The 12,080-nt window shown below is 35.9% G+C and overlaps 1 protein-coding gene across 1 annotated transcript in view; it reads right to left on the bottom strand.

Annotated features, from left to right (window-relative positions):
* Positions 1-12,080, bottom strand: part of MGAM (maltase-glucoamylase) — a 159,232-nt gene that overhangs the window by 142,372 nt on the left and 4,780 nt on the right. Inside the window, exons 2-4 of the mRNA XM_056799810.1 lie at positions 10,168-10,285; positions 6,775-6,935; positions 1,417-1,534 (exon numbers count right to left, since the gene is read on the bottom strand). Coding sequence (XP_056655788.1) covers positions 1,417-1,534; positions 6,775-6,935; positions 10,168-10,285 — 397 coding nt within the window. The remainder of the gene's footprint in view (positions 1-1,416; positions 1,535-6,774; positions 6,936-10,167; positions 10,286-12,080) is intronic.

Genomic DNA, 12,080 nt, shown 5'->3' with positions numbered 1-12,080 from the left:
CTTTATGCAAGTTTTCACATTTTCCTAAAGTTCTTGCATTCATCATTCCCCACAGCAAAGTCTAACTCCATTACATTCATAGTATTTGTTCATCTATTTTTCAGTCTATGTTACACAAGCTCAGTCAGTCAACATATGCTTTTCACATGCCAGGTACTATATTATGTACTGGGAATAAAAAGAAAGGCAAAAACACCATTCCTGCCCCCAAGGATCTCATGTTCAAAAGGCAGTGGGGAAAAGAGAATCCAATGGTAAATAGCTATATTATATATATTTAGAGAGGGGGAGAGAGTTGTAGAGTAAATAGATGGTTCTCTCAGAGAAAAGATATTGGGAAAAGTCATCTACAGAAGGTACATTACACCAGCCATGAAGTAATCTTGTTGTTGAGTCATTTCAATCTTGTCCAACTCTGCGTAACCCAATTTGGGGTTTTCTTGGCAAAGATAGTGGATTAGTTTACCAATTCCTTCCCCAGATCATTTTAAAAATGAGGAAACTGAGGCCATTAGACTTAAGTGGCTTTACCCTGGATCACATAGCTAGTAAGTGTCTGAGGCCAGATTTGAATGCAGGTCTTCCTGACTCCAGGTCCAGCACTCTATCCATTGAGCCACCTAGCTGCCCCTGAAGTCAATTCACCTCTCTCTTACTTCATTTCATACACATTTCCTCAGTATTTATGTATTTTCTTTCTATCTTCCTCATATTCATCTCATTGTACATCTTGTTGCAGGTTAGTTTAAGGAAGGGAGTTTTCTATGGTGGAAAATGAACTGGACTTAGAAATGGATGACTCAAGGTCAAATTCTGACTCTCTCATTTACTACCTATGTAGTAAATCTCTGGACCTCAGTTTTCTCAAATGTAAATAATGGGGAGAATAGGTAGATTACCTTCTAATGTCCCTTCTATATCTAGGATCCAAAGTCTTTCATGTGTGGTGGTCTTATTGCCTCATCTAGATTACAAGTTAATTTCAAGATTAGGAACTCCCTGAGAATGGTAATTATACTAGGAACTTCCAGGAGTCATAGTCCATTTGTCTTCCTTCTTCTGTATCTTCCACTTTGCCCTGCTTTGAGGATAGAGGTGGTTGTGCTTAATTTTTCCATTATTAATAATAAAGATTAGACCTTGCATTTGTATGATGATTCAGAGTTCACAAAAGCACATCTGACATAACTTGGTTTTATCTTTAAATCATTCCTCCAATAGTATTGCCCTTCTGCATCCTGACCCTTATTTTCATTCATAAGAATTTCCATCTACTTTCCATGGTAAATATGACAATGGAGGGGAGACACACCATTTGCATTTGTTTGATGTTCTGTCTTCTTGGTGGTTTTTGAACCCATTCCCAGAATTGTTATGGATATGAATCCCTCCTATGCTGGGAACTGGTTTACTTACCTGTCCTGGAGTATGTACTATTTCTTATCTGATAGCCATACTTCTTGGGGAAGTAGCACAAGGGTATATTTTCTGGTCCTTGGGGGCTCCAGCAGCAGCCACGCTGGGAACACGTAGTCTAGCAAACAAAAGAATTTTGTCAGACTAACGGTGTTAGCAGTAACCCACTAATATTACTCATCTCCTAGCCTAGGTGCCTTTCATATGTAGACCCTTGGATGAATTACAATTATGAGGATCTTGAGAAATATGGTCACCAATTTAGGGGAGTAATGAAACAAATAATACAAAATGGCAGCTAGTCCATCATCTTATATTTCCCTTTGCCTCACATGATTTTCTGATTTGTTTTTTTTTTTTCTAGAAAAGAGAATTACATTGCTAACAACATTTGACTCAGGCTGACATTAAAATAAATGGATTTCTCTGACCACATGCTGTGACAGATGCTGTATGGGAGCAACCCAGAACTGTGCTTAGAGATGTATTTAAGAATTGCTCTATTAGTTCAATATACCTTTAAAGGTTCAGAAAGGAAGAGAGGCAGTCTATTTAGAAACAATGTATATAAATACATATGTGTGTATATTTATAAATAGATCTATAAATTTTATATTATTTATAATTTTAATGTATATTATATATAATAATGTTATCATATTATGTTATATTATGTAATACATATAATAAATAAAAATAATTATATTATAAGTTACTTAGCCCCAATTGCCAAGCCCTTAACACTTTTCTGTCTTGGAACTGATACTTAATAGCAATTCTAAGACAGAAAATAAGTGGGGTTTTTTTGTTATTTTTCTTTTAAATATAAAGGAATGAAGGGGGAAGCTGGGTAGCTCAGTGGACTGAGAGCCAGGCCTAGAGATGAGAGGTCCTGGGTTCAAATCTGGCCTCAGACACTTCCTAGCTATGTGACCCTGGGCAAGTCACTTAACCCCCATTGCCTAGCCCTTATCTCTCTTCTGCCTTGGAACTAATACCCAGTGTTTCTTCCAAGACAGAAGGTAAGGGTTTAAAAATTTTCTTTAAATAATAAAAAGAATGAACTCCATTAAGATATCATATTGTCTAATCTAAATTTGCATCTCCATCAGCACCTTCTACAATGTTGTCTTAACAACATTTATTAAGCAAATTACTCTGTTAAAGCATTGTACTAGCTACTTGAAATACAAAAAAAAAAGGTAAACAGTAAAATAAATGATTCTTATATTAGATCCAAGCTATACAAAAATCAAAAAGAATATCTTATAAAGTAGTGAGCTCCCCATCACAAAATTCATCAAAGAGAGACTGACCAATTGTCAAGTATAAAATGAGGGAGCTGGATCAGATGATCTCTAAGGACCTTTCCAGATCTAAATCTAAACCCCTCTATAAGTGTAGAAGGAATTCATATTTGAAATGGGAAACTGAGTTAGATATCTTTTATGGTTCCTTATAACACTTGGGCTCGTGATTTTGTACATTGGAAGTACCCTTCCTATAAGCTAGATTTTACCTTCAGTCATTCTCATTTATGGAATCCCACTTTCCTCTAGGGAGCAACACGTAATTCAGCTCTTACCTACCTTTCATTAGCTCTAGGATTAGGAGAAATAGGAATTAGCATTTAAAAAAAAAAGGAAATATAAATCCATTCGGAGAAATACAGTTTTTACTTTCGGGTGACCTAGCCACCTATTCTAAACCCATCACTGCAATTCACAGCTTCCTCTTCCAAATTCCAGAAAGAATCTGTCCCTCTGTCCTTGTATGTGACTGGAATCCTGACTTTTTCTCATATTCTCTAATCATAATTGAAGTCCCCTAATGGTGATGTTCATGGCAAAAGTTGTGATAGATACGCATCCAGAGCTTCATGTTCTGATCAAGGAAATCAGCTTTGGAAAGAATGCCAAAGCAATGTTCCAATTAATTTGTAGCAAAGCATGATAAATAAAGCAAAGTTCAAAGAATAATAAAAACTGATAAAATATTAACAAAACATTTTTATTTCCACGTGGTAGCAATAAAACAAGAAAAGGAGGAGAAGGAAGTGTTATTGAAGGAACTAGGTTGATGTCTGAAGCTCAGTGATTTCTAATGATAAAACTGGTTTGGAGAGGGGTCTTGGACTTCCAAAGAGAAAGCTGTGACAGGAGAGACAAGTTCTTTTAAAATTCACTTAATTGGTGTATTTTGTCTTTACAGCAGTAATTTTTATGGGGAAAAAACCCTCCACCTTGCTCCTGACTCATTAAACCCTCCTCTGTAACAAAGAATTAAAATTAAACAATAAATTCTGCTTTGGTAATTGTATTTAACAATGTGTACAATGCTATGTCCCATATATATATATATATATATATATATATATATATATGCATCCCTTTCTGCCTATAAGACTTTACTGCTACTGCTATTACTACTACTAATAATAATGAAAAGAATACTACTGCTACTACAAACAACAATAACCATACTACTATAATAAACATTATTACTGACTCTATGTAACTGTTGTTCCAATCACCAATGATCTTTTACTTGTCAAATCAAATCTAATGGTCTTTTCTTGATCCTCAACTCATCCTTCTTAAAATTTCTATAATCTTCAGCATTCTTGATGACCGCTCCTAAATGTTCTTTCCTCTTTGGGTTTTTGTAGCAAATTTCTCGCTTTCGGTTCTCTTCTATCTGATGACTCCTCAGTCCACTTCGCTAGTTTATCATCTATGTCACATCCCCTAAATGTGGGGATACTCTAATACCCAACCCATGACTTTTTTTCTCATCTACACTTACTCAATTGATGATCATACAAGCTCCCATGAATTTAGTTATCATTTCTATGCAGATGATTGATTTCTAGATATCTCTATCCAACTTTAGTCTATCTCTCAAGCTCCAGGCCCTTAAAACCAATTTCTGGTAGACATTTCAACTTGAATGGGTGTTCTATTGGTATCTCAAGCTCAATTGGTTCAAAATTGAATTTATTGTCATTCTCAAACTCATTTAGGAAGTTCAATGAACAGAATGCTGGACCTGTAGTCAGGAAAACCACAGTTCAAATTCAACCTCAAATATTTACTAGTTGTATGACCCTGGAAAAGTCATTTAACATCTGACTCAGTTTCCTTACCTGTAAAATGGAGATAATAACAGCACCAATCTCAAAGGGATTTTGTGAGGGTCAAATAAGTTAACATCTATAAAACATTAACACATAGCCTAGCACACAGTAGATACTATATAAAAATGTCTTCCCTTTTCTTCCCTCTTCTTCCAAATTTCCCTATTTCTATCAAGGATATTATTATTATTCTAGCCATACAGATTTATGACCTTGGTGTTATCCCACATTCTTCACTCAATCACCCCACATAGCCAAACAAATCTTATTTCTAATTCCATATCATGTCTCATAGCCATCTCCTCTCTATTCACATTGCTACCATCTTACTTAAGGCTCTTAACAGATCATATCTGGATGATCACAGTAGACACCTAATTGGTCTCTTTTCCAAGAATTTATTAAGTGCCTTCTATGTGCCAGGTATTATGCTAAGAGTTTTACAAATATTATCTCATTCAATCCTCATGATAGCCTTTGAAGTAGTTGCTTTTATTATCCCCATTTTACAGTTAATGAAACTGAGGAAAAGAGGATAAGTGATTTGCCTGGGATTGCACAGTCAGTAAGTGCCTGAAGTCAGATTTGTACTTAGTTCTTCCTAATTCCATTCCAGGCCTGGCCCTCTATTCACTGTATCAACTAACTGCCTAAGAGAAGAATCTATATTTTATCTTAAAGATATTTGGGAGTCACTGAAGCTACTTCTTGAATAGGTGAATAATATAATTAAATCTATTATTTTTAGGAATATCAACTTGGTGGCTACCTGGAAAATGGAGAGGGGCTAAAAGAAAGGGTACCAATTAAGAAGTTATTATGAGGGGAACCTAGGTAGCACAGTGGATAGAGTTCCAGGTCTAGAAATGAGAAGATCCTGGATTTTAATCTGACCTCAGACACCTCTAGCTTTGTGACCCTGGGCAAGTCACTTGGTTTTCATTGCCTAGCCCTTACCTCTCTTCTGCCTTAGAATTGATACTAAGGCAGAAAGAAGGTAAAATTTATTACAGAGAAACAGAGACTGAGACAGAGTGCTAGAAAGACAGAGACAGAGAAACAGAGACAGACAGAGAGACACAGAGACACAGAGGACAGACAGAAAAAGAGACAGATAGATAAAGACAGATAGATGGAGAAACATAAATGCTATTATGATCATCTAGACAACATATAACAAGGACTACAAGTACAGTAATGCTGATGTGAAAGAGAAGGGGTCAAAATGTTTTAAGATAGGATCAATCAGTTTAGCAATTATTTGGTCATGGTAAATAGGAAGGAAGAAGGAGGGAAAAGGAGGAAGAAGAAGAACTGAGGAGGCCTCCAAGGTTGTAAACCTGGGTTACCATAAGGAACATGGTGTCTTTGACAGAAATTTAAGAAGAAGAGTTGAGCTAGAGAGAGAATGAGCACCATTTTGGAAGAGTTGAGTTACACCTGTGGGATGTGCAGGGAAAGAATGCCAGGTAGCAGCCAATGAAGGTTTAGAAAAGAAACAAGCACTGGCTTATAAAATTAGGAGTCATCTGCATTCAGAGAATAATTTATGGCAGAATTTGGAAATGAATCTCCTCACATAGATAGAAGTTTTATTCAGAAAAAGCCTTGTGATCATGTTACTACAGAATGCATGTTTCACTCACTCAAACTCTACCTGACTTTAGCTATTAGTTGGACTAATGCATCAACACATATTCTTTCCCTCTCATCTAACTCAAAAGATGAACTCACAAGACCTATAATGAGAGTTTTAATAGAAATCTGTGTAAACTTAAGGAGGTCACTTACTCCTAATCAATAAGAGTATTGGGGGACAACTAGGTGGTTCAGTAGATCGAGAGCCAGACCTAGAGATGGGAGTTTCAGATCTGACCTCAAACTTTTCCTAACTGTGTCACCCTGGGCAAGTCACTTAACCCCCATTACCTAGTCTTTATCATTCTTCTATCTTGAGACCAATACACAGTATTGATTCTAATATAGAAGGATGGAAGGATGGAAGGGAGGGAGGGAGGAAGGAAGGAAGGAAGGAAGGAAGGAAGGAAGGAAGGAAGGAAGGAAGGAAGGAAGGAAGGAAGGAAGGAAGGAAGGAAGGAAGGAAGTTGGATTAGATGACCACTAAGGTTCCTTCCATCCCTATCATCTTATTTGTGATGAATAAGTCTAAGGGATAAATAGTCTAAACAGTTTAAAGGATAAAATTAAGCATTAAAACAGACCTGTGTTGGTGTTTGATCTGGGATGCAGTTGATCCTTTCTGATTGGTTTGCTGCAGGGCATTCTGCTGCAATTGTGGTAGTTTGGGAGGTGGTAGTAGAATTCACAATTGAAGAGGCTATTGTTGTCTGAGGACTTGAAGTAGTGTTAACAAATGAGCCATCTAGTAAGACAAATGCCAATAAATAAATAAATGAATAAATGAATGAATAAATAAATGAATGAATGAATGAACAAATAAATGAATGAATGAATGAATAAATAAATAAACAAATAAATGAATGAATGAATAAATGAATGAATCAGTGAATTGCATAAATCAAAGACCTTTCACACCATTCAATTCACTACCACTAGATTCTTTGACATTTTTCAGTAGATGAGTTCTATTGATAATTTGACTTTTTCACTGTAGTCCTCAGCATTTATATATTTTTGTAAATTTAAAAGTCTTTTAGTCAGCCCTGAGTAGCAGAATCAAGAGTCCTGGGTTCCAATTCCAAATCTGACATGTTATCAGCTATTTTAATATCTCTAAAACTCAGGTTCTTCAACTATGAAATGTGAAATTTAAAACTATTATCACCTTAGCCATAGGACTATTAAAAGGAAAATGCTTTCTAAATCTTAGAGTACTAAAATAAAATGTGAGGTAATCGGATCATAAATTTTGAAACGGCTGGAAAGAACTTTAAAAACCATTGAATCCAACTCCCTCATTTTATTTAGATGAGGAAGTTGAAGCTGATGGGCTCTTTGAGTGACTTGCTCAAAGTCACACAGTTAACTGATATTCATATAGGAATGAAAAACAGATTTAAAATTCATTGTGAAAAGGTTATCATCCTGTAAGTCCCATCAGCTTTGCCACTGGACCTCAGTACTCCAGTTCTATCCCTCCAATTGAAGGTTGGAAGCATGAACTCCAAAACCTTCATTTAATGGAGGAAGATGAACTCAGAACATCTCATTTCTCACCTGCTTCCACTACTTTGGAATTTCTCTGAATTCTACACTCATGCCCCAGGAAGCTCTTTATTAGGAAAACCTCATCATCCCAAAAGATCTCATCAGTCTTGGTACTCTACCTCATCCCCGCAATGGAGTGTCCCACCCCTTGCTTTTCTTTTCTTTCTTTTTTTTTTAACTCTTACCTTCTGCCTTAGAATCAATACTGTGAATGGTTTCCTAGGCAGGAGGGTGATAAGGGCTAGGCAATGGGGATTAGGTGATTTGCCTGGGGGTCACACAGCTAAGAAGTATCCGAGGCCAAATTTGAACCCAGATCTTCCCAACTCAAAGACTGATGCTTTTATCCACTGGGATACGTAGGTGCCCCTACCCTTTGCTTTTCAGTGTCCCTTCCTTCAAGATATTATAAATTTCTTTAGAGTAGATTATTTTTTTTAAAGATTTGTATACCCAGCATTTAGCAGAGGGTCAAACTGACTGATTTCATTAGTATGGGAAACTCTTTATACCAGTACAGACTGTCATTTACTCTGCAGTTTCTAAGTAGTCTGGGTCACACAGCTAGTAAATGTATGAGAAAGGATTTTATCTCAAGTCTTCCAGACTAGAAGGCTAATACTCTATTCACTATACCACTTTCTTCTAATTTTCCTTTGCAGATGACATTCTTTGCATGTGTGTCTGTCTGGGTACACTTTAGTGTCATCCCCCTCCTTGGATTCCCCATCACACTAGAAGCAAAAAGTGTGACCCTTCTCTTAGACTAAGAGCTTCTCGAAGAGAAGGACTACTGATATGATTCTCTTTACTTATTCTGCCCTTCACTCCCTCAGTGATTTTGTTTTCAGGGAATGCTCAATACATAATTATCATGCATTTGGAACTAGAAAGGAACATAAGAGTTCATCTTGTCTAAATCCTCATTTTACATATAGGGAAATGGAGGTTCAGAGGTTGTCGTCTTGCCTAAGGTCTCAGAGGTAAATATATTGTTGCCTTCATTTTGATGATACAAATGATAATTCAGTTCTGACTCCTCCATTGTGATTGCATAAATATATAAATATTAAGGCAGAAATCAGCCTCCTTGAAAATGGATTTGTCAATATGTCAATAGACAGACAAGATTAACCCAGGAAAAGGAAAAATGGTGGCTTAGAACTTAAATAAATCTTAAAACATTTTGAATTAAAAAGCAATGAAATTAAATTTTTAACTATTAAATAAAGGTAATAATCGCCCAGAATAGCATTAATTAAATAGTAAGATTTCTAAATTTGATGTGGAACTTTTCCCAACTCAAAAGTGATTGTCTTTTAAAAACTTTGTCACTATTATAAAGGTTCCCTCCACAATTGTACTAGTTTCTACACAAGACCTTTAACTTCTATTTTTAAATTTATAGAATTTTAGTCCTTGGAAAAGATGACCTTTCAGAGATCATTTAATTCACAAAGCATTTTGTTTTTATGTCTATAATGTGGTGAGAGTGCTGGTCCTGGGGTCAGGAAGACTCATCTTCCTGAGTTCAAATGTGACTTCAGACACTTACTAGATGTTTGAACAAATCACTTCACCCTTTATTATTTGCTATCTTTCTTGAGAATAAAATTAATTATTTTGGTCACTTGTTGTTCAGTCATTTTTAGGCATGCATGTCTGACTCTTTGTGACCAAACCCATTTGGAGTTTTCTTGGCAAAGATATTAGTTTGTCATTTTCTTTTCCAGATCATTTAAAAATGAGGAAACTGAGGCAAACTGAGTTAAATGACTTGCCCAGGATCATAAAGCTAAGAAGTGTCTGAGACCAGATTTGAACTCAAGAAAATGAGTCTTCTTGACTCCAGGTTTGAGGCTCTATCTGTTGCACCATTAGCTTCCCACTGGTATCATTAATGCTATTCAGTTAAATTTAATAAGCCAAAATCTCATTTTAAATAAAAGATACAAAAGAAATGTGACATGGAACCTTTGTGTTAGCAATGACAGAGTCTACACACTATTAAAGCGATGTTCCACAAAATAATTTAGCCATGAGACACTTTGAAGCATACCATTCAAAAATGATGTATGGGAAAGCCTGGGAACATTGTATAGATAAGGAGGGGAAGAAAAAAAGAGGAAATTAACGTTTTTTTCATGCCTCCAATTTTCTATCTAAAGTATTTTTGACATGTAGTTTTGTATTTAATATATTAAGAGAAAATATCTCTTAGCAATGATATTTTTGCACATATCTTGATTTATATTTCATAAAAGGTCAAGATTCTAGGGAGCATAGTTTAGGGAGCATAGTTTAGGGAGCATAGTTTAGGAATCACTACAGTAGAAAATATAGAGAAGACTCCCTCCATGACAGGAAAAACTGGGTCATGATAAGTGAATAGAATGCAAAACCATCACACTACTTTGTCTTGTTACCATTCACACTTGAAGTATTTGTAGCTAAAATCACAATCAGAGCAACAGAGATGATGAATAATATGAAGAGCAGAAAAGAGAGGATTATCTCCAACTTGCTAAAATTCTTCTTCCCCATCTGAAAAAGAAGGAAAAAACAATTAGAGTTTTTGATACTATAAGAATGTGTAATGGATGGAGGTTGAAGAATCATTTGTCAGACATGTGGTAGAAAAGGTTCTTGCTTAAGATATGTGATGACTTGGGAGACTTTTTCTGATTCTAAGATTTTATGGTTCTAAGTATCCATGCTATATATAAGGGATAGCCAACAAAAATCTCTTCACAGTGTTTCATACTTTTAGTATTTCCCTTTTAAAAGGCAATAGATATTACCTCAAACATAAGGTCATGTTTTAACTTCAACGGCCAAAGTACACATTCTTGCACAAGAGTATTTCGAACATGGGCGCAACCCAGAAGCAATGAGAAAAGATTCCCCCAAAGATCTGACAATCAGAATAAGATCCAAGTGATACAGAAAGGATATTGGACGTTTTCATAGCACAGGAATTATCAACCTCATGATCTTCATTGTTTCAAAATTCCAAATTCAAATTTATAGTATTTTTCTAGCCAAGATTGTGGCACTTACCAAAAAACCAAGGGAAGCCTGAATTAGCTAAATATATCATCGTTTGTCTAAAAGGATGATCTGGAGATAACAGCTTTGAAATGCTTTCTTCGGTCATAAGGAAGATTGTACTGTCACTCACATTTTTACCTTCTGGTCCTATGATCTACAGCCCACATTTGTGAAGCAGCCAAATAGTGTTAAAGGGAATGTGTCTAACTGGAGAAAAGTTTTGGGAGTTTTTTTACCCCTGGGAGAAGACAATTGACCCCCTGAGGATCAGTTCTTGCCACCCTGCCCTGAGAAATCTCATATTATGAATACTACCAACCCAGAAATGGAAATGGAAAACAAAAATAGAGCTAATGATCCAATAAAGAAGAGAAAAAATACTCCAAACAGAAAAAGAAGTTTGAAGTTGGGGTCAAAAACAACCACCATCATATCTCTTGGTGGCATCTAAGAACAGGTTATGTGACTTGTTATTTTTTACTAAAATAATTACTTACTCTTCCTGCCCCTCAGCATGCATGCACATACATGCACACATATACACACACAAATTGGCTGTCCAGGAAGTCACACCTATCTATATTCTGGCACTATAATAGTTAACATCATTAGAAAATGAGGATCATTTCTCATGAGGAATCTTTTTCATTGACCAGAGCACTGAAAACTATTCTTTGTTCTTCCCTAGAGAATCTAAGATACCACCACAGCTTGCCATTTTGACATTAAGCCATTCAAAGATATTTCTCATTTCCTTCCCAGGGTTAACCCCAGTGACCAGCATATTTAGTCAGTGCCTTCCCTCATCCTTGATCTGCCTCCTTTGCTATGATTTATTTAAAAATGAAGAAAAAAGTATCAATCTCAAGAAAGCATACTTGAAGACAATGTTTTGATTTATTTATCAAACAGCTAAAGATGTATACATTGGCCATTGCAGTTAAAACATAACTGTACTTTTTAGGTTCTGTTTACTGTCTTTTAAAAAGGAAACACTTGAAATATTAAATAAAATGTGACATGGCTAAATCCTGAGATTAACACCAACGTTCACCTCCATAATCTCATTTTATCCTCACAACAAAAGTGGAAAGTAGATATGTCAAGGAGTATTTGTCCCATTTAGGCTCAGGAAAAGTTGATCCTATATCACCTCCTCAAACTCACATGGCACTAAGTCAGTTTAGTAACCAGGTTTCCTAGCTCCAAGGTCAGGACTTCCTCTATTAGAGCCCTCCTTGTCTCTCATCTAAGTATTTCTTCTCTTTTACCCAACAAATTAGTACAT

Source organism: Monodelphis domestica, chromosome 5, assembly GCF_027887165.1.
Source record: "Monodelphis domestica isolate mMonDom1 chromosome 5, mMonDom1.pri, whole genome shotgun sequence".
NCBI lineage: Eukaryota > Metazoa > Chordata > Mammalia > Didelphimorphia > Didelphidae > Monodelphis > Monodelphis domestica.
The sequence above is the reverse complement of the archived record's forward strand: the minus strand, read 5'-3'. Positions and strand labels throughout refer to the sequence as shown.